Genomic DNA, 22,739 nt, shown 5'->3' on the forward strand with positions numbered 1-22,739 from the left:
TGAGGCAATAGGTAAGGGGAGACCAGGGGCTGGCTGTGCAATGGCTGGCTGATGGATTGCAAGTTTGTGGAACTCACTGTCTGCAGTTTCAAGATGACTACAACAGTCTCGGCAGGTGTCAGACAGTATAGGACAGGTGTAACGCGGTATCGGTGTGTTGATGTGTTTGTTGTTCAAGTTATCGACAACCAAGCTGATGTTTGTCGAGGAACTGCAGTGGTAAGTACTATTCGCGAGTGACAAACTGGTAGAAACACACATAGAAACCTAAGCCTACTTTGCCACGCATATACATGAGAGGTGAGACGGACAATCCAACGACCAGAGAGACACATTTACGCAGGCAAACAGACAGGCAAGTTAAGGACACATACACTTTCTCAGCTCTAACTGACAGACAATCAATCACGACATACCGACAAGGACAATCAATCACGACATACCGACAAGGACAATCAATCACGACATACCGACAAGGACAATCAATCACGACATACCGACAAGGACAATCAACCACGACATACCGACAAGGACAATCAACCACGACATACCGACAAGGACAATCAATCACGACATACCGACAAGGACAATCAATCACGACATACCGACAAGGACAATCAACCACGACATACCGACAAGGACAATCAATCACGACATACCGACAAAGACAATCAATCACGACATACCGACAAGGACAATCAATCACGACATACCGACAAGGACAATCAATCACGACATACCGACAAGGACAATCAATCACGACATACCGACAAGAACAATCAATCACGACATACCGACAAGGACAATCAATCACGACATACCGACAAGGACAATCAATCACGACATACCGACAAGGCCAATCAATCACGACATACCGACAAGGACAATCAATCACGACATAGCGACAAGGACAATCAATCACGACATACCGACAAGGACAATCAATCAATCACGCCATACCGACAAGGACAATCAATCACGACATACCAACAAGGACAATCAATCACGACATACCGACAAGGACAATCAATCACGACATACCGACAAGGACAATCAATCACGACATACCGACAAGGACAATCAATCACGACATACCGACAAGGACAATCAATCACGACATACCGACAAGGACAATCAATCACGACATACCGACAAGGACAATCAATCAATCACGACATACCGACAAGGACAATCAATCAATCACGACATACCGACAAGGACAATGCAGAGGGACAGACACGAAGACATCCAGACACTGAGACAGACATACAAAGGACACACACACACACACACACACACACACACACACACACACACACACACACACACACACACACACACACACACACACACAAACACACTCTATCCCTGACAGACACACAGACAGACGTGCTCTCCCGCGCAGACGGACAGACAGACAAACAACCCCTACCTGTTCCGGCTTGAGACCAGGCGGCACCCAGGCGTACTCCTCCAGAGGACAGCCACTGTCGTCGTCGGACGTGGAGTTTCGCTGGGCGTCCTGCATCAGGCGCTGCAGCGTGCGGTCCGTGTCTCCCCCCGGGCCCCCCGACATGTCGTGACCCTCAGGCGGACACTTGCAGTGCCGGCAGATCTTCCTGCAAACACACAGAGGGTTGTCATGGTTACATGATGTTGAAAGGAGGAGGTCATGAAAGAGAGTGGACACTGGACTGAATGGAAATGTTTCAAACGTGTTCTGTTTTGCTGGAGGCGTCTTTGCACACATGTAATATCAAACTGAAAGAATGAAATCTTCACAGAGCATGAAAACTTTGTTTGTTTGTTTATTTGTTGCTTAACGTCCAGCCGACTACGCAGAGCCATATCAGGACGAGGAAGGGGGGGATGAAGGGGGCCACTTGTCAAGCGATTCCTGTTTACAAATGCACTAACCCATTACTTGTGTCCCAGCAGGCTTTAGTAAAACTAAATTAATACCTACTGGAAGATTACCAGTTTCCAGTATGTTAAAATAGGCTTAACCTATCTACTGCTGGACTTACATCAGAACACTAACAGATTAAACTATACATGAATCGCGAGACAAGCGGCAAGAGAAGAGATTTTTGGAAAAAATACAGGTGAATGAGCAAGAAGGCAGAAAAAGGAAAAGAATTCATGAAGAAAAAGAGAGCATGACAGGAAAGAGGAACCAAAAATCTACCTAACAGCAAACTAGAAAGCTCCTGCGGTTCCAAAAACAGGAGGGGCTTTTAATTTTATAACCGCAGTGCCCCACTGCGGGAGCATGAAAACTGCGCTTCGCGGAATGTTACAAAACTCGTACATGTCTACTGGGAGTAGTCAGTGCATAGCATGTAAGCTGCACCAAATAGACGCTTTTATATAAATATATTTGCCTCAAACAAATTGAAGCGTTCTGCTGGAAGCTGTCTTGACATATCGTGCCCAAACGGCACACTCCAGAAAACGGAAAGGTTTAAAACGTGTCCTGTGTTGCTGCATGCGTTCTCGAAGCAGCGAGTAAACTACACTTCACAGAAGTGTTCCAAAACTTGAACTTTTCTCATCAAAGTGTTTTTGACAGATCAGGTAAACTAAGCAGAAGTGTTTATAAAACTTGTTGTTTTCTGTTGCAAATGGTCTAGAAAGAACGCGTTAACGCACGAAATACATGTAGAAATGTTTAAAGACTTGGTATTTCGCTGGCAGCATGACCGCTTAATCTCTCCGCACACACATCTGACATATCTGAGTGTTTACGCAAAGCACACGTTGACACAGCCCGGCACTTCACAGTTATGATCGCCACATGCAAAACACAAACAAACCGGGCCAGGCCGACAGATGAACACAAACACGCACAGATGTGGTTACCACTTTGCTAACATACACCGACATGATCAAACCCTGTCATGTAAGTACGGAAGCATGATTCGTGGGCACGTGAAACCGAGTGACATCGATGGAAAAGATGCGTACCGGTGCGTTATGTGGGGAACCGGATAAAACTTCACCACATTTAAATCGCAAGGATGAACAGAACATTATTTCCGTCCATGAAACGAAGCCTTAACGAGCAAAAGACCTACCACGAGGACAGGAGTCTCAAACCTGCAACAAACACCGACCGCAAACCGCACCAGTCAACAAAACCAACCTTGTCCTTGGAAGGCAAAAAGACGGTGACTGAGGACGACCAGAGGGAAGACTAGTCAAGGCAGACCTACTGTCGTCAGGATATATTACTGTAGGGCGACAGAGGCAACAGTATAGTGAACTATTGGGGGATGCGAGCCACATAAAAGGGAAGCCGCCTGGTGGTGGACGAAGACCCCATAGGAGGTACAACTCTGACTGAAAGGCGCAGTCCGTCCCGTGAAAACAGGTGTGCTAACCACCTCAGGCCTGCCCAGGGGCCGAATGTATAGCCCCTCCATACTTTTAGGATTTCATAGCGCTGTAGAGCGCATAGCTATGAAACGCACTATAGAACTCAGCGGTCCGCATGCATGAGTTGAAATAGTGCCTGCCATAGCTAAGAGCGGCTCTATTTTTAACACGTAGATAGTGGAAGGGATTCCCCGTCATCCTGTGTCTCTGCGCATGCGTCAAGCTTTGTGATGCTTCGCGGCGGGTCAGTTGTACACCATTTGCCGCAGACAGTTTGGAAAGCCCGTCTCCTGATAAAACTTGCTGGAAACTATATCCATTCCGGTACCCTCGCCATAAAGGTATAAGTCACTCTCTTGCTGGTTCTGCATGCTGTGTTTGATGTTATAAATTCCCGTATTATTATTATTATTATTATCATTATTACTTATGTACCGCGATCAGTTCGCCACACACATCTTGAAAAGATCCGCACGCGTAAAAACTGACCCAAAGTCAAGATAACCCGCAGAACCGGCGGCAATGCACCCTTTCGATTCGGCAGTTCGAGTTGCTCTTACAGTTCATCCGTGATTGCAAGAATGTCCTGCCGACGAAAACGGAATTTTCTGTACAGTTCCACGTCGTCGTAACGATTCAGTGGATGTAGGCGGTCAAGAAAGATCCGGTTGCTTCTGAAATTTCTTCTCATCCTGAACTGGCATGAAAGCAGCCGCCATTTTAAACGCTCCAACAGCGGGTTCCATAACTCTTATTGGAAGGAGGGGCCTGCTATAACTTTATGGCCGACATTTGGCTCTATGCGCGGTCCATGCATTAGAAATAAGAGACTTTATGGAGTCCACAGACTTTATTGCAGTGACGTCATCAATTTAGGCTCCTATGGAGGGGCTATGCATTGGCTTCCTGGCCTTTACGAAGCAAAATGTTTTACACCGACAAGGCAGAGCCACCAAGGGGAAATGTAGTAACGCACTTGCGCTCGGAAGCGAGCGGTTGCGTGTTGGACCCTGGGTCAGGCCGCAATTTTCTCCCCCCTTTCCTAACCTAGGTGGTGGGTTCAAGTGCTAGTCTTTCGGATGAGACGAAAAACCGAGGTCCCTTCGTGTACACTACATTGGGGTGTGCACGTTAAAGATCCCACGATTGACAAAAGGGTCTTTCCTGGCAAAATTGTATAGGCATAGATAAAAATGTCCACCAAATACCCGTTTGACTTGGAATAAAGGCCGTGAAAGGTGAATGCTCGCCTAATAGGCTACTGAGCTTTACTGGCCGATGTGAATGCGTTATATAATTATTGTGTGTAAAAAATGTCTGTTTGTCTGTCTGTCTGTAAAAAAAAAATTCCATTTCAAACGGCAGAAATTAATATGTAAGCGCCAAGGGCTATATCTAGATTAGGCGCATAAAAATGATCACAATAATAATAATAATAATAATAATAATAATATGATGCACGTGCCAACAAAAAGCAACACCATGACAATTTCCCGTGGCAAGTTGCACATCTGTGATGCATTAATTTTGACAATTCATGAAATGGGGGTCCTTAACGTCCTCACAGGAAATTTTCCTTTTAGGGACATGAGTTGGTGACACGCTAAAAGCTGGTAAAAGTGAGAAAGGAGGGGAGGATGACGGGGTGGGCCGGAGTGGTGATGACAATTCGTTGACAACAATGGCTCTTTATACCAAATAACTTATAAAAAGTCCCCACTGCGCGCAGGGAGGAGTCAGAATGTTGATTTCTGGTATGTGTCTAAGCGGAGAGAGGGCCTCACGCTGGGATGTAGCTCAGTTGGTAGCGCGCTGGATTTGTATTCAGTTGGCCGCTGTCAGCGTGAGTTCGATCCCAGGTTCGGCGGAAATTTATTTCACAGAGTCAACTTTGTGTGCAGACTCTCTTCGGTGTCCGAACCTCCCCCCGTGTACACTACATTGGGTGTGCACGTTAAAGATCCCACGATTGACAAAAGGGTCTTTCCTGGCAAAATTGCTTAGGCACAGTTAATAATTGTCTACCTATACCCGTGCGACTTGGAATAATAGGCCGTGAAAGGTAAATATGCGCCGAAATGGCTGCAATCTACTGGCCGTATAAAATTTCATCTCACACGGCATCACTGCAGAGCGCCTAGAACTGTACCCACGGAATATGCGCGATATAAGACTCATTGATTGATTGATTGATTGATGTAAAAGCCTGGCCATATATATCTAAGATGGTACCGTACTTGTCTACACGGGAAGGACTGCGACTTTAAATTGAGGGACCATTTCTCTTGTAAGAGGCAAGGTAGTGACTTGGCGCGGTGTATACTATTTGTGGCGACAACTCCGCATGTTTCGTGCAGGGACACGGCTCGCGGCTGACGACCACACACAATCAAAGAGAGGCTACGCAAAAACAGGTGTCATGAAACGGGTTCAAAGCCTACATTCTCGAACTTGTTTAGACCATGTGGGGTTTCATCGCACTTTAATACAGACTGGGTAAGACACGGAAATAGACAAACTAGAGACCGTTACAGAAACACAGGCTTTGATGGTGTTCTTTAAAATCCCACAGACGGAGGGATAAAATGCCATGACGTACAAGCTCAAAAGAGCCAGGTACCACAAACTCTGTAACGAAGTGTAGCTTTACGGTCCCCCGAGTGAACGCCCTTCACACACACACACACACACACACACACACACACACACCCACACACACACACACACACACACACTCACACACAACCCCGATATGAAAGTCAGCTCCCGACACACACACACACACACACACACACACACACACACACACACACACACACACACACACAAACACACACAACCCCGATATGAAAGCCAGCTCCCGACACACACACACACACACACACACACACCCTATTCCACCCCCACCTCCCGACACAGACACATAAACACACGCCATTAAAACTTTTCCAGACAGACAAATTGAAATACGTCAAATTGAAATGTCTTTAACGCTGTACCCTATCCTCACTAGCTGCTTAAACGTAACGCACAATGAGCGAGCCGGTCATCGTTAAACGAGCCATGTAAAACAGGCTTTTAAATAGCCGGTGTACCGAGTGAGAGGGGCTTAAACCCTTTGACACCGGTCGCAGACGACAATTTAGTGGAAGGGAGACGTTTTTATGAAGAGGCGCCGAGGTGCTTGAAGCAGACGATCGGGAATCAAGTTCGCCACGTGTCAAGACAAGCACTCATGTGTGTCAATAAAAATATGGAATAATCTCGACAGGGTTCTTACACCATCACTGGAGAGGTGATTCTATACAATACCGTGAAACCGGTCTGGGATGCGGGAACTCTCGAGAGAAACTTGCGTGTCGCTCATATATTATATTTTCTTCGTTAATTTTCACTAACCCAGCATGTTTATGACTACTGTAAAATTGAGTCTGAAAGTATGAAATAATTCCAACAGGTTTCTTACACAATAACCCTAGTAGTAAACCGCATTAGGGCACTGAAAACCGGTCTCCTCGACTGTTGGGTTATTTTTGTTTTGTGACACAAAGTCTGAATAAAATTTGTTTTTACCAAACCTGTCATAGCCACGTACGAACTCTCGTGTCGGACTTCCATTCTGTGGGTTAATGATTTCCATCCGTCGAATTTCAATGACACAGCGTTTTACGTGTGTTGTTGTACAATTTCAGAATCCAAAAAATACAGGACTATTGTGATTTAAGTTTATGAATGAGTACATGTGGTCAAGTACGGTTGTAGTTAGTGACAGAATGAGAGAATGGGTATGGGATCAGAAGGATAGAGTACAGCGTAAAAGTAGTGCTTTTTACCCATTTGGCACACAGTCAGTGCGCAAAAAAAAGCGGCAAAGGAGGAGGAGGGGAATGCGTTTGCCAAAAGAGGAATAGAACCAATCATTGAATATCTATAGTGCCTAGTCATCCACGGAAGGTATTTTCAAGGCAGAGAGAGAGAGAGAGAGAGAGAGAGAGGGGGGGGGGGGGGAGAGCTATCCACTGAGAGAGTCCGAGTAGTACAGAAGGCGGGAACTCTCACGTCTATCAGTCTCACGCACGTGTCCCAATCACTGAACGGGAGCAAACCTAATCAGCGGTCAACAACTGACGGCCCGAGACAGACAGGGGATCAACTCAGACGCTGAATCCATCAAACTGACCCACACCCTGACCACAAGTCAATCCAACACGATACGACAAAACAACACCACCGCATCGCCTGACCCAGGTCTCTATACCCCCCCCCCCCTCTGTCTGTCTGTCTGTCTGTCTGTCTGTCTCTCTCTCTCTCTCTCTCTCTCTCTCTCTCTCTCTCTCTCTCGTGTTGTTGACTACAGTTCACGCATACGACTCGATTACGAGGGTAAATTCCGCGCCGCCGGATATGCACAATCTGAAAAGATCGGACAACAAAGCAATTACACACACACACCCTCCCGTAAAAAAAAGTTCATATGTGTCAGCTTCCTACAATGGATGTCACACTCAATAAGGGAAGACAACTAAAAATCGTTTTTGGGGTGGATGGTCAAATGGTCAAAACTTCCAGAGTGTGTGCTTGAGTCGCTGAGTCTGTGAGTGTGTACGTGTGTGCGCGTGCATTCACGTGTGCGTGAGAGTGTTCGCTACTGACAAGATGTTTTCAGCTGTGTGCCCTCTCTTTCAAGTCTTCCAAACTTACGCAACAAGACACGACAATCCATGTCCAGACACAATGATGAAGGTGAAAGCACTCTTGACACAACGGCCACAGTGGTCGTACAGGTATATTGTGGCACCTTTGACCGTAACCACGTCACACATCATCACCCGCCATGGACACTTCTCTCTGTCACACAGGTCAGAAACCACGGTAACCGGCGAGAAAAGCAATGTGACCAGTGTCGAACGAGTGGCCTAAGACAGAGAGATGTGTTAAACCTTCACACACCGCATGACGGACAGACGCGAACGGGTCATCCGTCATCTCCCCAATTCGCTCCTCTGTCACCGTGTCCGCAGAGTCAGCGGGTTTATTCGTTTACACACCTGTATCAGGTATAATGGTGTATGCTTTCCAAGACATTTCAGGACTAAGTCCCGAAGGAGAGAGAGAGAGAGAGAGAGAGAGAGAGAGAGAGAGAGAGAGAGAGAGAGAGAGAGAGAGAGAGAGAGAGAGAGAGAGAGAGTCCCAAACGGACACTGAAAGTAAAAGACTACACTTCCGCTACAAAAACAACAACTACGGCCTCTTCTCGTTTCCCATACATTGCTATTTTGGGGAAAAAACATCAATAAGCAGAATAGGAAAGGTAGCAGTAAAACACGCCCACAAAGTAGCGAAAGGATAAGGATAAGATAAGATAAACACAGCTATACCAGTTTCACATAGCTATACCAATTTCACACAGCGAAGACCTCAGCTACGCATGGAATCTTCGATCCTGAACAGGCGGGAAAGACAGCTACAAACACATACACAGAACGACGGAGCACCGGTCAGGACACACACTCCAGCCCTGATGGTCACTCCAGACCTCTCCAGGTCACTCTCCGCGCCACGACAAGCAGCGGTCAGCACTCGCCTCTGTCCACCCCGTCGTTCTTACAGCCCTGACCACCACTTGACCGCCACAACGGCTACACGCACAGAACGTTCTGAAATAACGCTGGACACACTTTTCGTGAAGAGACCCCTTTCTCTTTCGTCTGTGCGCTTGTAACGGCTGAAGAAGATACGTTCGAGCTTTTTTTAAATGAAGTTGAAATCGAGTCCGATGCAAAAGCTACACAAAACACCAAGAATAAGCTACACAAAACGGCTGATGAGCCGTATCAAACAAACGTTGGCCACGATTTTTGGTGTAAGTGTTTTAGCATGAAGTAGTAACTTGCGCCGGAGGAAAAATCCCACGCTTCCCTTGAAACAAAACGAGATCATCTATTGAGAACGGTTGGGACCTGCAGATTTTTTTAAAACCAAATGTCAAATTGACCGCATGCAGAGTACATCGTTTTCTCTCCACTCACATCCCGCAAAATCTCCCGCGTTCACCTTGCACCGCATTGCTACTTCACACAAAAACAACGAGCTGATTGTCCGGGCAGGCCAGCACACCGCAGAGCAGCAGCACCAAGTCTTGATGTGTGCTTGTTCAGCACCAAGTCCTGATGGATGCTTGTTCAGCACTAAGTCTTGATGAATGCTTGTTCAGCACCAAGTCCTGATGAGTGGCGGCAGACGACGAATGACCAGCGGTCAGCGGGTGAAGGAGGTGTCAGCAGTGATCAGCACCAGGGGGAGCTGAGAGCGTTCCGCCCCGCGTGATTCTGGTTACCCTGGCAACGTGACGACAGACGCTGACACCTTGATGGCCCGTGGCAGGTCCTGATGATGCCAACAGACTTGCCTCTGTTTCCCTAAATACCTGTCCCTCTCCTAAACTGCTACCTTCCTTTCCCTCTGTTTCCCTACCTGAGACTGAGACGTGAGATTTCCCGCCTTGTGTACTACTCGGACACTGAGTGGTTATAGCTCTCTCTCTTTCTCTCTCCCTCTTTCTCTCTCTCTTTCTCTCTCTCTCTCTCTCTCTCTCTCTCTCTCTCTCTCTCTCTCTCTCTCTCTCTCTCTAGAGAGAGAGAGAGCCTAAAATCTCCATCCTTGAGTTTGTTTGTTTGTTTGTTTGCTTAACGCCCAGCCGACCACGAAGGGCCATATCAGGGCGGTGCTGCTTTGACATATAACGTGCGCCACACACAAGACAGAAGTCGCAGCACAGGCTTCATGTCTCACCCAGTCACGTTATTCTGACACCGGACCAACCAGTCCTAGCACTAACCCCATAATGCCAGACGCCCGGCGGAGCAGCCACTAGATTGCCAATTTTAAAGTCTTAGGTATGACCCGGCCGGGGTTCGAACCCACGACCTCCCGATCACAGGGCGGACGCCTTACCACTAGGCCAACCGTGCCGGTCCATCTTTGAGTAATAAAGTTCGTTCGTTCGTTCTCTCTCTCTCCTCCCCCCCCTCTCTCTCTCTGTTTCCCTACCTTCACTTGTACCTGCATAAAAGGAATGTATCTTCCCGTGTATGCCATCATGCTCATCACCATAGCCTAGCCGTGCAGGTGTTCACGAGGGATAAAAGCACCATTTCACTTGAACAAATCTAAAATATACAACCTGGTCGCTTTCTGCGCTGAGCGGGAATTGTTTTGATGAAATAAATGTTGTAAGTAACACTAGTAATTTAGAAACAACCGTTTCAATCTCTGAAAATAATTCTGTAAATAATAAACAAAAGTTTACTCTGTAGCCAGACTGTCAATGCTTGCTATGTGTCCAAGCAGACGACTGTTGTCATCTAAGAGAGAAGCCTTTGCAGATCAATGGTTAGTGGGTTTTTTCTATTTCTTTTCGAACGCCTATAACTTGAATACCAGCGCAAGGAATTAATGCAATGGTCTTCTCTATGTACAAGGCTAATATAAAGGGTAACAAAGGCATCTTTACAGATATTCCACGTTAAATTACAAGAGACCTAATTTACAGGGTAACGAAGGCATCTTTACAGATATTCCACGTTAAATTACAAGAGACCTAATTTACAGGGTAACGAAGGCATCTTTACAGATATTCCACGCCTGCCTATCTCCTTCGCTGCGCCCCTGCTACCTGTGGTGCTCATTCCTGATGTATCTATTCCCACGTTTTTCTGTCATGGCCCCCTCACCATCGCTCATTGCTGGAGAAGCCATATCTTGTCTCTACTCCGCATTCCACCCAGGCCTGGAACTGCTGCTTGTAACTCGCGAAGACTGATGAAGTTTCGAGTGGATTCATTCCGTGCGCTATGCTAGATCACTGATGAACAATATGCAACAAAGCCTTGCCTTGTTTTCCATTCACCCTCTACGCTTGATCACTAACGAACGCGACTGGAACGTTCAAACTATCTTTGCCGCTCCCCAAGCAATTCGCTTCAAAGCAAAGTTCTGTAACTGTTTCTGTGAAGCTGTATGTTACAAATTGCTTGCAATGCACAATAAACCCTTTTTTTAAATTTAACGTACCTGCTTTCCCAGCAAACGTTTGGCAGGGTTCGACCAGATGACAATGGCATTTGCAGTTCGACAAGTAGCTCTCAATGGGATTGTTTTTACAGTATTTCACACCAGAGCACCTGCACCCTGAAGAACTCCAATTGAACCTTGCCGAAGCGCTGAACGTTGTATCTTGTATAGAAACCATGGGCTCGTTGTTGTTGTCTAAAATAGCGATTACTGTCCTTGTGATTTAAAGGAATACAACACTTTTGACACCAAAGGTTCCGTCTTGAATGTCAGTGTTTCAAAGTCCATTGACTACATTGACATGTTCTCGAGTCAGAGACACCGTTCTGCACTGAAAAGAAAGCAGTCTTCGCTATTTGAGAACCTGTGCACTGTCCTTGCCATGACTACGAACAAGGAAAAACACACAGTTAAAATGAAAGTTTCGAAGTTCTTCAACTGCTGTAGATACGTCCTCGAGTCAGCACCACAGTTCTAGAGCGAACAGAAAGCAGTCCTCATTATCTGGGAACCTGGACTTGTGAATCCGTTTTCTCACAGACGAAAAGTAAAGTCGGCACCCCAGATTGTGATCTGCAAGTCCTGGTCAAGCGATTGTGTGACGTGTGCGGCCGACTGACGCCACGATGGGAGTGTGTCAAAAAGTGAGTTAAGAAGTAAACGCCCCGCCCCCTTTTACATAGCATGACCTGTGAGCGGAGGTCTTTAACCCCCAGCAGTTAGCTCCCTTTGAGCTTGGTTACAGAGATAAGTGATTAGCTCCCCTGCCCGGAGCACTCCGCTATAATCGATGCCGCAGGCAGGTGTGGTATGTTGTGAATTTATGGCAACATATTTGTCACCACTCAAACTTCGTCCGACCCCCTCCCCCAAGTCGACCGCCAACGCACACCCGACGATAGGTACCCTGTCAGAATGTAGGTCTACAGACGTCATCAAAGTGTCAATGGTGGTTGAGGGGCTGGAGTGAGGACAGAGGTCTTAATAATTATAACTCATAATGTAAACGCAAGTGTCCACTGAAAGGAGGGAGTGGGGAGAGAGGGAGGGCCGGGGGGGGGGGGGGGGTCGGTTGAGGAAAAGGTGGATATTAAAGAGCCAAATAGTGTCTATGAAGACAAAAGAAGAGTCCAGAAAGTGTAGGGGGGGGAGGGGGGAGATAGTGAGAAGAGAGGGATCGGAAGACGAAGACGATGCAGGTAAGGAAAAACTTTGGGACAGAGGGGTGCAAAAGAGTCAATCAATCAATCAATATGAGGCTTATATCGCGCGTATTGCGAGAGTACAGTTCTAAGCACAGGGATTTTTTTAATTTTTTTTTAATGCAATTTATATCGCGCACATATTCAAGGCGCAGGGATTTATTTATGCCGTGTGAGATGGAATTTTTTGTACACAATACATCACGCATTCACATCGGCCAGCAGATCGCAGCCATTTCGGCGCATATCCTACTTTTCATGGCCTATTATTCCAAGTCACACGGGTATTTTGGTGGACATTTTTATCTATGCCTATACAATTTTGCCAGGAAAGACCCTTTTGTCACTCGTGGGATCTTTAACGTGCACACCCCAATGTAGTGTACACGAAGAGTCTACCTGTACTCACATGTATAACAGGTGCTAGGTGTAAAACGGAAAGGGGCAGGGAGCAGGAAAGGGTGGGGGAGCAGGAAGGGGTGGGGGAGCTAACTTCAAATTGTCAAAGAATGGGTTTGCAGACGAGAAAAAGTGCGGAAGGGTGTTAGCTTTAAGCATACCGGTAGAACAGGTGGCTAGCGGCAAAGGAAAGCGTAGGGGAAGGGGAGGGAGGAGAGGGGTGACCGGGTCAAACCGCGGTGCCAGGTGTCAGACCCCAATCCGGGATTAGCGGATTACCTGCCCCTTCTCACGCCCCGTCACCTGCCCGCCGCTCACCTGTGGTGCCAGACTGCCAGCACTCGCTGACTTTCTCACGTCACTCTACAGGCACACGAAATACACACACACAGGCACACAGCATTTAATGACTGAGCTGTTGTTATTCCACGCTATTCTGTGAATGATTCTCCGACTTTTATGCAACGTTCTTATCTCTTGTCTCATTTCATAACCGTTTGTTTGTTTGTTTGTTTGTTTATTTGTTGCTTAACGTCCAGCCGACTACGCAGAGCCATATCAGGACGAGGAAGGGGGGGATGAAGGGGGCCACTTGTCAAGCGATTCCTGTTTACAAATGCACTAACCCATTACTTGTGTCCCAGCAGGCTTTAGTAAAACTAAATTAATACCTACTGGAAGATTACCAGTTTCCAGTATGTTAAAATAGGCTTAACCTATCTACTGCTGGACTTACATCAGAACACTAACAGATTAAACTATACATGAATCGCGAGACAAGCGGCAAGAGAAGAGATTTTTGAAAAAAATACAGGTGAATGAGCAAGAAGGCAGAAAAAAGAAAAGAATTCATGAAGAAAAAGAGAGCATGACAGGAAAGAGGAACCAAAAATCTACCTAACAGCAAACTAGAAAGCTCCTGCGGTTCCAAAAACAGGAGGGGCTTTTAATTTCATAACCGCAGTGCCCCACTGCGGGATTCATAACCGTTCCAACAGCTGCACAACAGTCTACATCCAAAAGGTATCCATCTTCTTAACGTTCGCACGAAGTAACATCGATCTAAAAAGGCTCTCTGGAAGTGAGCAGATCTGAGAAAAAAAATCGACACTTCAGCTGAAACCTTGTTTTTCTCCCAACTTTGCAGTCACGACCTCCACACCTCCACTGAAATGGGGGCGGATAGATGTCTCTTCCTGCCTCAAGTAAAGCCATGGTGTTTTACCGTGCTTATAATACAGTGATGGCACCCTGCTGTCTGCTATTTCACTCTGTACAACACTCTCCCCTGAGTCCCGCGTCGTTTCAAAAGATGGGGTCTTTGACCTCAAGTCATAGGTAGGAATGACGTTGTATCTTACAGGGAGAAGATGAAGAAGAGGGAAGAGAAGGAGGAGAAGGAGGAAGACGAGGCAAACAAGCACACGCAATTAGTTCCGCTAATTAAATTCCAGTCAATCTACCACAAAGAATACCGATAGCTTCTTCTTCTTCTGCGTTCGATGTTATGGTCGTTAAATCCTCAGTTCGGTGGCTGCCAAGAAGTCCGCAGTCTTCTGTAGATCGGCAGCGGGTCCCCAGAGCTTGGTGCCCAGGCTGGTGTCTTCCGACCAGTAGTAGTGGCGTGCTGTCTCCAGGTGTGGGCATGTCTGTAGAGCTTGGTGCCCAGGCTGGTGTCTTCCGACCAGTAGTAGTGGCGTGCTGTCTCCAGGTGTGGGCATGTCTGTAGAGCTTGGTGCCCAGGCTGGTGTCTTCCGACCAGTAGTAGTGGCGTGCTGTCCCCAGGTGTGGGCATGTCTGTAGAGCTTGGTGCCCAGGCTGGTGTCTTCTGGCCAGTAGTAGTGGCGTGCTGTCTCCAGGTGTGGGCATGTCTGTAGAGCTTGGTGCCCAGGCTGGTGTCTTCCGACCAGTAGTAGTGGCGTGCTGTCTCCAGGTGTGGGCATGTTTGTAGAACGTGCTCGATAGCGACTGGTTATATTTTTTCATGCATCAGTTTTTCTTTTTGGCATTAAACAGAAGACAAGTGTGGTAAACACACACACACACAGGACACACAACTCTGTAGGTCATTCTCGACTGACGATCAATCTCCTCAATGGATCTTCACGTGCGGGAAGGAGGACATAACAATGACCGATGGGAACAGGAAAACAAATCTTGTTTAAACAGATCCTGTAATACGATATCAAAGACAACACAACACACCGATGAAAGTGATTAACAAAAAGTGAACAGAATCCTACTCACACAAATCTTACAGAAAGAGGAGCCCCCCCTCCTCCGACCTAAACCACTCAGCCGTCAGACTTCATGGTGAGGACATGAGTGACTGGTAGTGTTCACGACACTGCATCTTGGTGATTGGTCGCGCTATTCTTCGTAGAAATCAGTACACTGTAATAACAATCCTAAGTTCAGTTCCCACGCAAACCGTCACTTTGTAACTTGAGACGAAGCGTGACAAAGCTAGCGTGACAAAGCTATGTGTATGCTATTTTTGTACATGAAAAAAAAACAGAAACAAAAACACGAAGAACATGAACCAGTAGGTCTTACTCGTTTCCAATTCTATTTACAGGATTTTGAGATTTAATTTCGTAAAATGCCATGTAAACGGCACTTTACGCGTGGAGACTGCCATGTGAACTGATACAGGAAACAAAACTTGCATTGGTTCCGGATAGCCATATAGGTTGTCGGGGCGATAAAAGCAAAACGAAAAAAAATACCCAACCAACTAAACAACCCCTCCTAACCCCCTCCCCCCAACCCCTTCCACCACCCCCATTCACAGCCCGGTTTCTGGCCCCAGAGTGTGTGGTGCCCCTGGGTGCCGTTAGCTAGATGTGACGTACATAATGGTCAGTGGTCAGACCGGCATTGACATCTTTGTCGCTTCACGCCCCGGTCACCCGGGACACACCACGTGACAGGTCACTCCGCTCATGCTGACTGGTGTCTCTCTTTGTGGCGCTTCTTCTGCTGACCTTGCACTATTATTTCATTATCTCCTATCCCGCGATGCCCCACAGAGTTTAAGGATGCTGACAAGCCTAACCTCGAAGTTTGTGTGCTCGTCACATGCATTACATCTTTTGATTACTTGTAAAATTTGAAAATGACATTCAGCTGTGACAACTGACTGTTCTTTTCCTATTGCATTTAAAAAAAACCATTGTTGACTTTCAGAACGATTCATCAGATAGAGCACGAAGTATAGAGCAAGGGCTCTCAATTTCTGGAGCTGTGTAAAAGAAAGGCTATTTTCCACATGGATAAAGTCTACCCAAAAAAATCCATGAAGAAAAGGGCATTAGTTTGTGTTGGTATTCTCACTCTTGCCAGAGACTAACATAAAAAAACCACCTAGTTTGTGTTGGTATTCTCACTCTTTCCCTCCTAAGACTCTCTCTCTATGCCACACAAATCTTCCCCCCATCTGTGCATCCTACATATATAGATATACATTGAATACACGTCAATATCCCCACAGCTATAGAGTCGGGGTAGAGGGCGAGGTGGAGAGGCAGGAAGTGTCCGTGTGGTGCTGGAGTGGCGGACTTGACGCCGTCAAACAACTCCTCCTCTCCGCTCCTCACACAGCCACTCTCGGCAGGGGCGCGGGATGGTCCGGTCCCAGCTCCCCACCAAAGGTCAAGGGTGGCCCGCTACCACAGCAGCTACATCTACACCAGCACCGACACCCACCGCGGCCTGCTTCACCTCGATGGCTGCCAGAGGGCAGGGAGTGTGATACAGGTGACATTACTGACAGTGTTTGGACGGGGAAGCCCATCCGTTCCCAGGCCCGGTTCTTCCGTTGTGTCTGTCTGCTGGTTGGAGTTTGGGGCAAGACTTTTGATGCTGTACTTAGTCGAATACAACTTTTCGGTGGAACGATAATCCTTATCTTTTAATAAAAGTAAAACAACAACAAAAACTAGCCTTCAACGCATCACACATTTTGAAATTGTGTTTCGATTTTCAAACTTGAAAAATGGACTGTAACACATTCAACTTCCCTGTTTTCCTCTTTCAAAAATTAAGTGTGTGAACATGTCCTCATGATTGACTAATTTGGTACCCATATCCCGAAGGAACATTATAATCTCAAATCAAATTTCAATGAGGTCAGTGTTGGGAGTCTAACGCCTGACTCAGTTAACGGGTTCAACGTCTTGGGACAGAAAACAGAAGATAACAATACTCAGTAGTCGACACCCCTCGAATTCACCCATACACACAGTCCATGGGATTACTCATAAAACAAACCAAGCTTTGATTTCTTTTCGCGCCGTGTATCGAACAATCCGGGATTCCCCCTATCCCCGAGTGTAACCTCTCGACTGACACCGGCAGACACAAACAGTCACACCAGACAGGAACGGGTCCTCTTTGCGTGTACACTCTCTCCTTCCCTAGCTGACGTCATATGTTGACAGTCAAACAGACATCTCCTCGCTTTTCGTCCTAATGGGCAGAATATACCTGCGCAGTTTCAGCGGCACAGACGATGCACTGCCTATTATTTATGCCGCGATAGGGATTATGACGAGTACTTGGCCTGTTTTCCTTTCATGCAACGTGTAGCGGGCTGGGATAATCTGCAGTGCGTCGTCTGTCCTGCTGAAGTTACATATGTGAGCGGAGACCCTAAAGAAGTTCACGTCTTTCTAAAAACAGCTAAGCTCACCAAATCCAGGCCACACAATATTGTTAAGCCGCCATTAGAATAATGGGGGGCTTACTGGATTTGCTCTGTCTGTTTGTTTGTTTGTTTGAGGCGGGCGGGCGGTCAGTCGGTCGGTGTTTGTCGGGTAAGACTTGTATCTCTGGGTCAATTAAGCGCAAATTTTGTGAAATATTTAGGAATAGGCTATGGTTTTTGTATGCAAAAAATTATATTCCTAACGGTAGTCAAACGGAAGATATTAGCTTTTAACGGACAAACCGAGCCAGGGGACGAAACCAGGGGACGAAACCCACTGACGTGTGCGGGAATTCCCGCAGGTTACTTCCCTTTCCCCTTTTTGGTTCACTGATCTATATTTTTAGATCAGTGTTTTGGTTTGGCAGCCGCCATGCTTTTGTTCAATTTCATTTTACGTGCTCCGATATTTGGATGCTTCGTGCAGTTTCTTTGGCGGTAACAGTGGAGTTTGTTTTTGTGGTGTGTGTGGTTCCGTGGTACGGACTCGTTTGCCAAATAATGTTTTGGTCTTATGTTATTACTAGCATTTGGTTTCTCACTTCGACTCTATATATTCTATAAGAATCAGACAGTGTAAAAGTATTACCATCAACATACTCAGTTTGCTGAAAAATAACTTTGATTTTAGTTATCTCCCTTCCTTAGGAATGTTTTAGAAGATAGTAGAGATTCAGGGCCAAAAACATATAAATATGTTATATTCGGATTAAAAACAAGCTCTACAAATTAAAAATATAACAAGAAGAGCAAACGCTCGATCGAGTCACTTTCGCAGTTCTGAATATTATATGAGGCATCAGATGGACAGGAAGAAATTGCTATTCACAACACAATGAGTCACGTTCACATAAAATTTGAGCCCGGTCACTTTTATAGTTTCCGAGAAAAGCCCAACGTTAAGTTGTGTGTTGCCGAACAGAAAAGGCTAGTTATCTCCCTTGTTTTTCTGATAACGTTCGTAAAAGGCTACAGATGTAAATACTTTGATGTAAAGAATAATCCTACAAAGTTTCAATCACATCCGATGAACTTTGTCAAAGATATAAAATGTCTAATTTTTCCTTTGACGCTGACCTGTGACCTTGAAAAAGGTCAAAGGTCAACGAAACCATCGTTAAAGTGTAGAGGTCATTGGAGGTCACGACTAAACAAAATATGAGCCCGATCGCTTTGATAGTTTCCGAGAAAAGTCCAACGTTAAGGTGGTGTCTACGGACGGCCGGCCGGACGGCCGGCCGGACAGACTAACACTGACCGATTACATAGAGTCACTTTTTCTCAAGTGACTCAAAAATTATGATTAAAATTAAATTTCCGAAATCAATATAAAAACAATTTCATCTTATTCCTTGTCTGTCTGTCTCTGTTCTCTTAGCTTCCCCTCTCTGTCGGTGACCTCTCTCTCTCTCTCTCTCTCTCTCTCTCTCTCTCTCTGAATATGGTTTGAAACAGCAACTGTTTGACTGTATCCATGTCCCACCCCCGTTTCACCACATGGCGGCGTATTGACCCGTTATGGTCAACCCTTGTTTTTCTTATAAACGCTTCTAGCTTGTCCTCCAAACACCTTTTCGTCAAGACCGCATTCCATCAACAATCACACGAGAACAACGTCTTTTCTCAATACATTTCTCGCCGGTTGACGAACTCCATGCCCTCTTCACGTCCCAGTAAAGATGTATTCAAGTCACCAGAAATCGTCAAATCGTTTTCTTAACTGCACGCATTTTTTCAGTATCGCAAACAGGGTGTTAACAAACTGGGACAATCCGACTGACAGCCCGGGGCGGGTCAAGCAACGTCACCATTAAGACCCACAATCAGTCTTGTTAACGTTAATCCAAATCTAATAATAATAAGTTCACGAAAAGTACACTGCAGTGTTAAAACGCCCAACAAAAGCCTGCAGCGTTGCGGTCACAAGCGATTACAAATCGCTGAACGTTTACAGTATTTAATGGTACCCCCCGCGGGCTAGGGGGAGTCCCATATTTTGTTGGGACGAGAAAGAATTTACCCGATGCTCCCCAGCATGTCGTAAGAGGCGACTAACGGATTCTGTTTCTCCTTTTACCCGTGTTAAGTGTTTCTTGTATAGAATATAGTCAATTTTTGTAAAGATTTTAGTCAAGCAGTATGTAAGAAATTTTAAATCCTTTGTACTGGAAACTTGCATTCTCCCAGTAAGGTAATATATTGTACTACGTTGCAAGCCCCTGGAGCAAATTTGTGATTAGTGCTTTTGTGAACAAGAAACAATTGACAAGTGGCTCTATCCCATCTCTCCCCTTCCCCCGTCGCGATATAACCTTCGTGGTTGAAAACGACGTTAAACACCAAATAAAGAAGAAAAATGTTTAATGGGAAAACCAGCACCAAAGTTAGCAATCTGTAATCTAATTGTTCTTCTGGTTGTGGTAACTTTAAACATGCAGTAAGGAACTAATTTTTGACTTGTTTTTTTTCCAGTTTGGACGACAAAGAATAGCAAGAGTTAGTGGGTTTTTTCCCCTGGGAATTGTGCAACAAGGATTTACATATTGACGTCACGGTTCCACTCATTTGCCTGGAAAACCCCCACAAAGAAAGCAATCCTTAAATAATTAAACTCTCCAAGTTCAAGAAAAGCAGATTATTCTAGAAAACAACAATATAATCATACTTGTACAAGATCACATGTCTTAATATTTTAAGCAAATAAACCAAACTTACCAATTATGGCCCCTGTCGCTGCACCAAGGGAACACGCACACGCACACACAGTACAAGTGGTCACGCAAGCCGCTAGGTAAAGAGAGGCAGAGAAACAGCGAGGGAGAGAGAGGGCGGCACTAAACGCTACACCCTCCACTGATCGAACTACTCGCAGCGCGTCACAACGCGACCGCCGGGCTAAGCAAAGACGAGGAGTTGCAGACGGCAACGATCTGTTGCGCTTCTCGTTTCTCTTAAGGCGCTCTGCGTTCTGTCAATACTGCCAGCAAATTGGATTATCTGCTAATCTAAAACGACACCCTTTCCCCCTCTTCTCTATCCCCCGCTCTTCCCTCCTCCCTCCCATCCCCCATCCCGATTCCCTTCCTTGCCCTCATCCCCGTATGTGTCTTTGAAACAACATTCAACCCCCCCCCCCCTCCTTCTGTCCACTCCCCTCGGCTCCACCCTTATACCCACTCTCCTTCCCAACAATGTCATTCTTTTTCCTCATTGCCGTCTGTCTTGGTAGACAAACTCGATTCCTCTCATCCCACCCTATCCTATTCGTCAAGGTTGCTAAACGAATTGGTGTGACTGTGTCTCTTGCGCAAGTTTCCAATAATCAACACTCTCTCTCCCCTTATTTTACCCTCGGTTTCTGTCTTTGTTTCTTGCACAAGTCTTTTACGATCACCCCCCCCCCCCCTCCCCCCTCCTTTCGTCTTCCGTATCCTTCATTTTCCATTGTGGCTTCCTCCTTTTTTTTCATTCCTTCATTTGTCTGAGTTAAGTTTCTGTCTGAGTCCTCTCCCCTCCTATATAGTCCTACCATCGGCTTCCTAACTCGATTGGTGTGGCAGAGTCCTTGTCTCTCGCACAAGTCTCCAATAATTAGTATCTCTGCTAAAACTGCTTCCCTCCCCCTTACCCCTTCCTACACACTGACTAGCCTTCCTCTTGAACATTCCTTTACACCCCCCCCCCCCCCCCCCCCACGTGGTGCCGTGTCCTTAACTCGATTGTTGTGACAGCGTCCTTGTCTATCACACACGTTTCTAAGCAGTAGTTAGTACCCCCTCCCCCCTCCTCTTCCCCCTCCCCCCCCTCACTCATTTCTACTGTAGAGCCCAGTGTCCCTCTTGGAGTACCACCCTCTTCCCAATTTCCAATTTGTTTGTGACATGATGGACGTGGCCTTGTCAGTGTCTGTGACACACGTCACTCGGAATGACGTCGCTGTCACAGCTCTATAGGGAATAAGGGACTCTGGTCTGCAACAGGTTACAGCCGAGGTACCCCTGTCACAAAATGCCAGATGAAACAGGCGAGTATGAGTGTGCTAATGCTACTGTCCTTGAACATCGTGTTAATGAATCTAACTATGCTGTGAATGAAAAACACGAGGCTGCTTTGGAGTGAGACCCTTGTCGAAAAATCCCAAATGAAACAGATGGGTGTGGCTACATTTTCTGGAAACGTCCTTGAACCTCCAGAACTTAATTTGCATGTGAATGAAACACGCGAGGCTTCTTTGAAGGGGTCAGAAAATCCCAAATGAAACAGTCCAAGTGTGACTTCATTCCACTCACGAATTTCAAAAGGAAACAGATCAGTGTGACTCCATTTTCTGGAAACATCCTTGAACCCAGAACTTAATTTACAAGCGGCTGCTTTGTAGCGAGACTGACTACATCTCGGCCAATGTTCTTCAACATCGGAGTAAATTTACATGTGAATGAAAACGAGGCTGATTTTGAAGTGGGAATAGTTACATTGCCAAGAACGTCCTTGAACTTTGAGGTTAATTTCGACATGGGATTACTGAAGACTAAGCTCAACAAAGAAGAACAGAAATCGATGTCATCTTTAGAACGAACTAGAACATCGTATTGAATGCCCTTGTGAGTGAAATGGACGAGGCTACTTTGGAGTGAGATTACATCTTATCTCTAGAAATGTCCTTGAAAATCGTGGTAAATTTGCATGTCACGACGTGAGTAAAGAGGACTAGGCTGACCGGGACCGGGCGATTGGAAATAAGGGGGACAACTGTCTATTCCACCGAGGCTGAGCAAGACAACCAAGCAGGTGATTGAAAATAAACGAGTTAACGCAAGGTCTATTCAGTCGAGACTGCAGGCTTGACGAGACAACCAAGCAAGACATTGAAAGTAAAGGGGTTAACGCAAGGTCTATTCCGCCGAGACCACACTGCACGTGACGTAGGTCAAAAGGTGAATGACAATCGTCCCATCACGGACAATCTCGCGAGGTTTCGC

The 22,739-nt window shown here is 46.2% G+C and overlaps 1 protein-coding gene across 1 annotated transcript in view; it reads right to left on the reverse strand.

The window, feature by feature from the left end:
• Positions 1-22,739, reverse strand: part of LOC138965170 (protein prickle-like) — a 178,345-nt gene that overhangs the window by 45,318 nt on the left and 110,288 nt on the right. The window contains exon 3 of the mRNA XM_070337290.1: positions 1,433-1,619. Within this exon, the coding sequence (XP_070193391.1) occupies positions 1,433-1,619 (187 nt within the window). The remainder of the gene's footprint in view (positions 1-1,432; positions 1,620-22,739) is intronic.

The sequence above is a fragment of the Littorina saxatilis genome, linkage group LG4 (genome assembly GCF_037325665.1).
Source record: "Littorina saxatilis isolate snail1 linkage group LG4, US_GU_Lsax_2.0, whole genome shotgun sequence".
NCBI classification, from domain to species: domain Eukaryota; kingdom Metazoa; phylum Mollusca; class Gastropoda; order Littorinimorpha; family Littorinidae; genus Littorina; species Littorina saxatilis.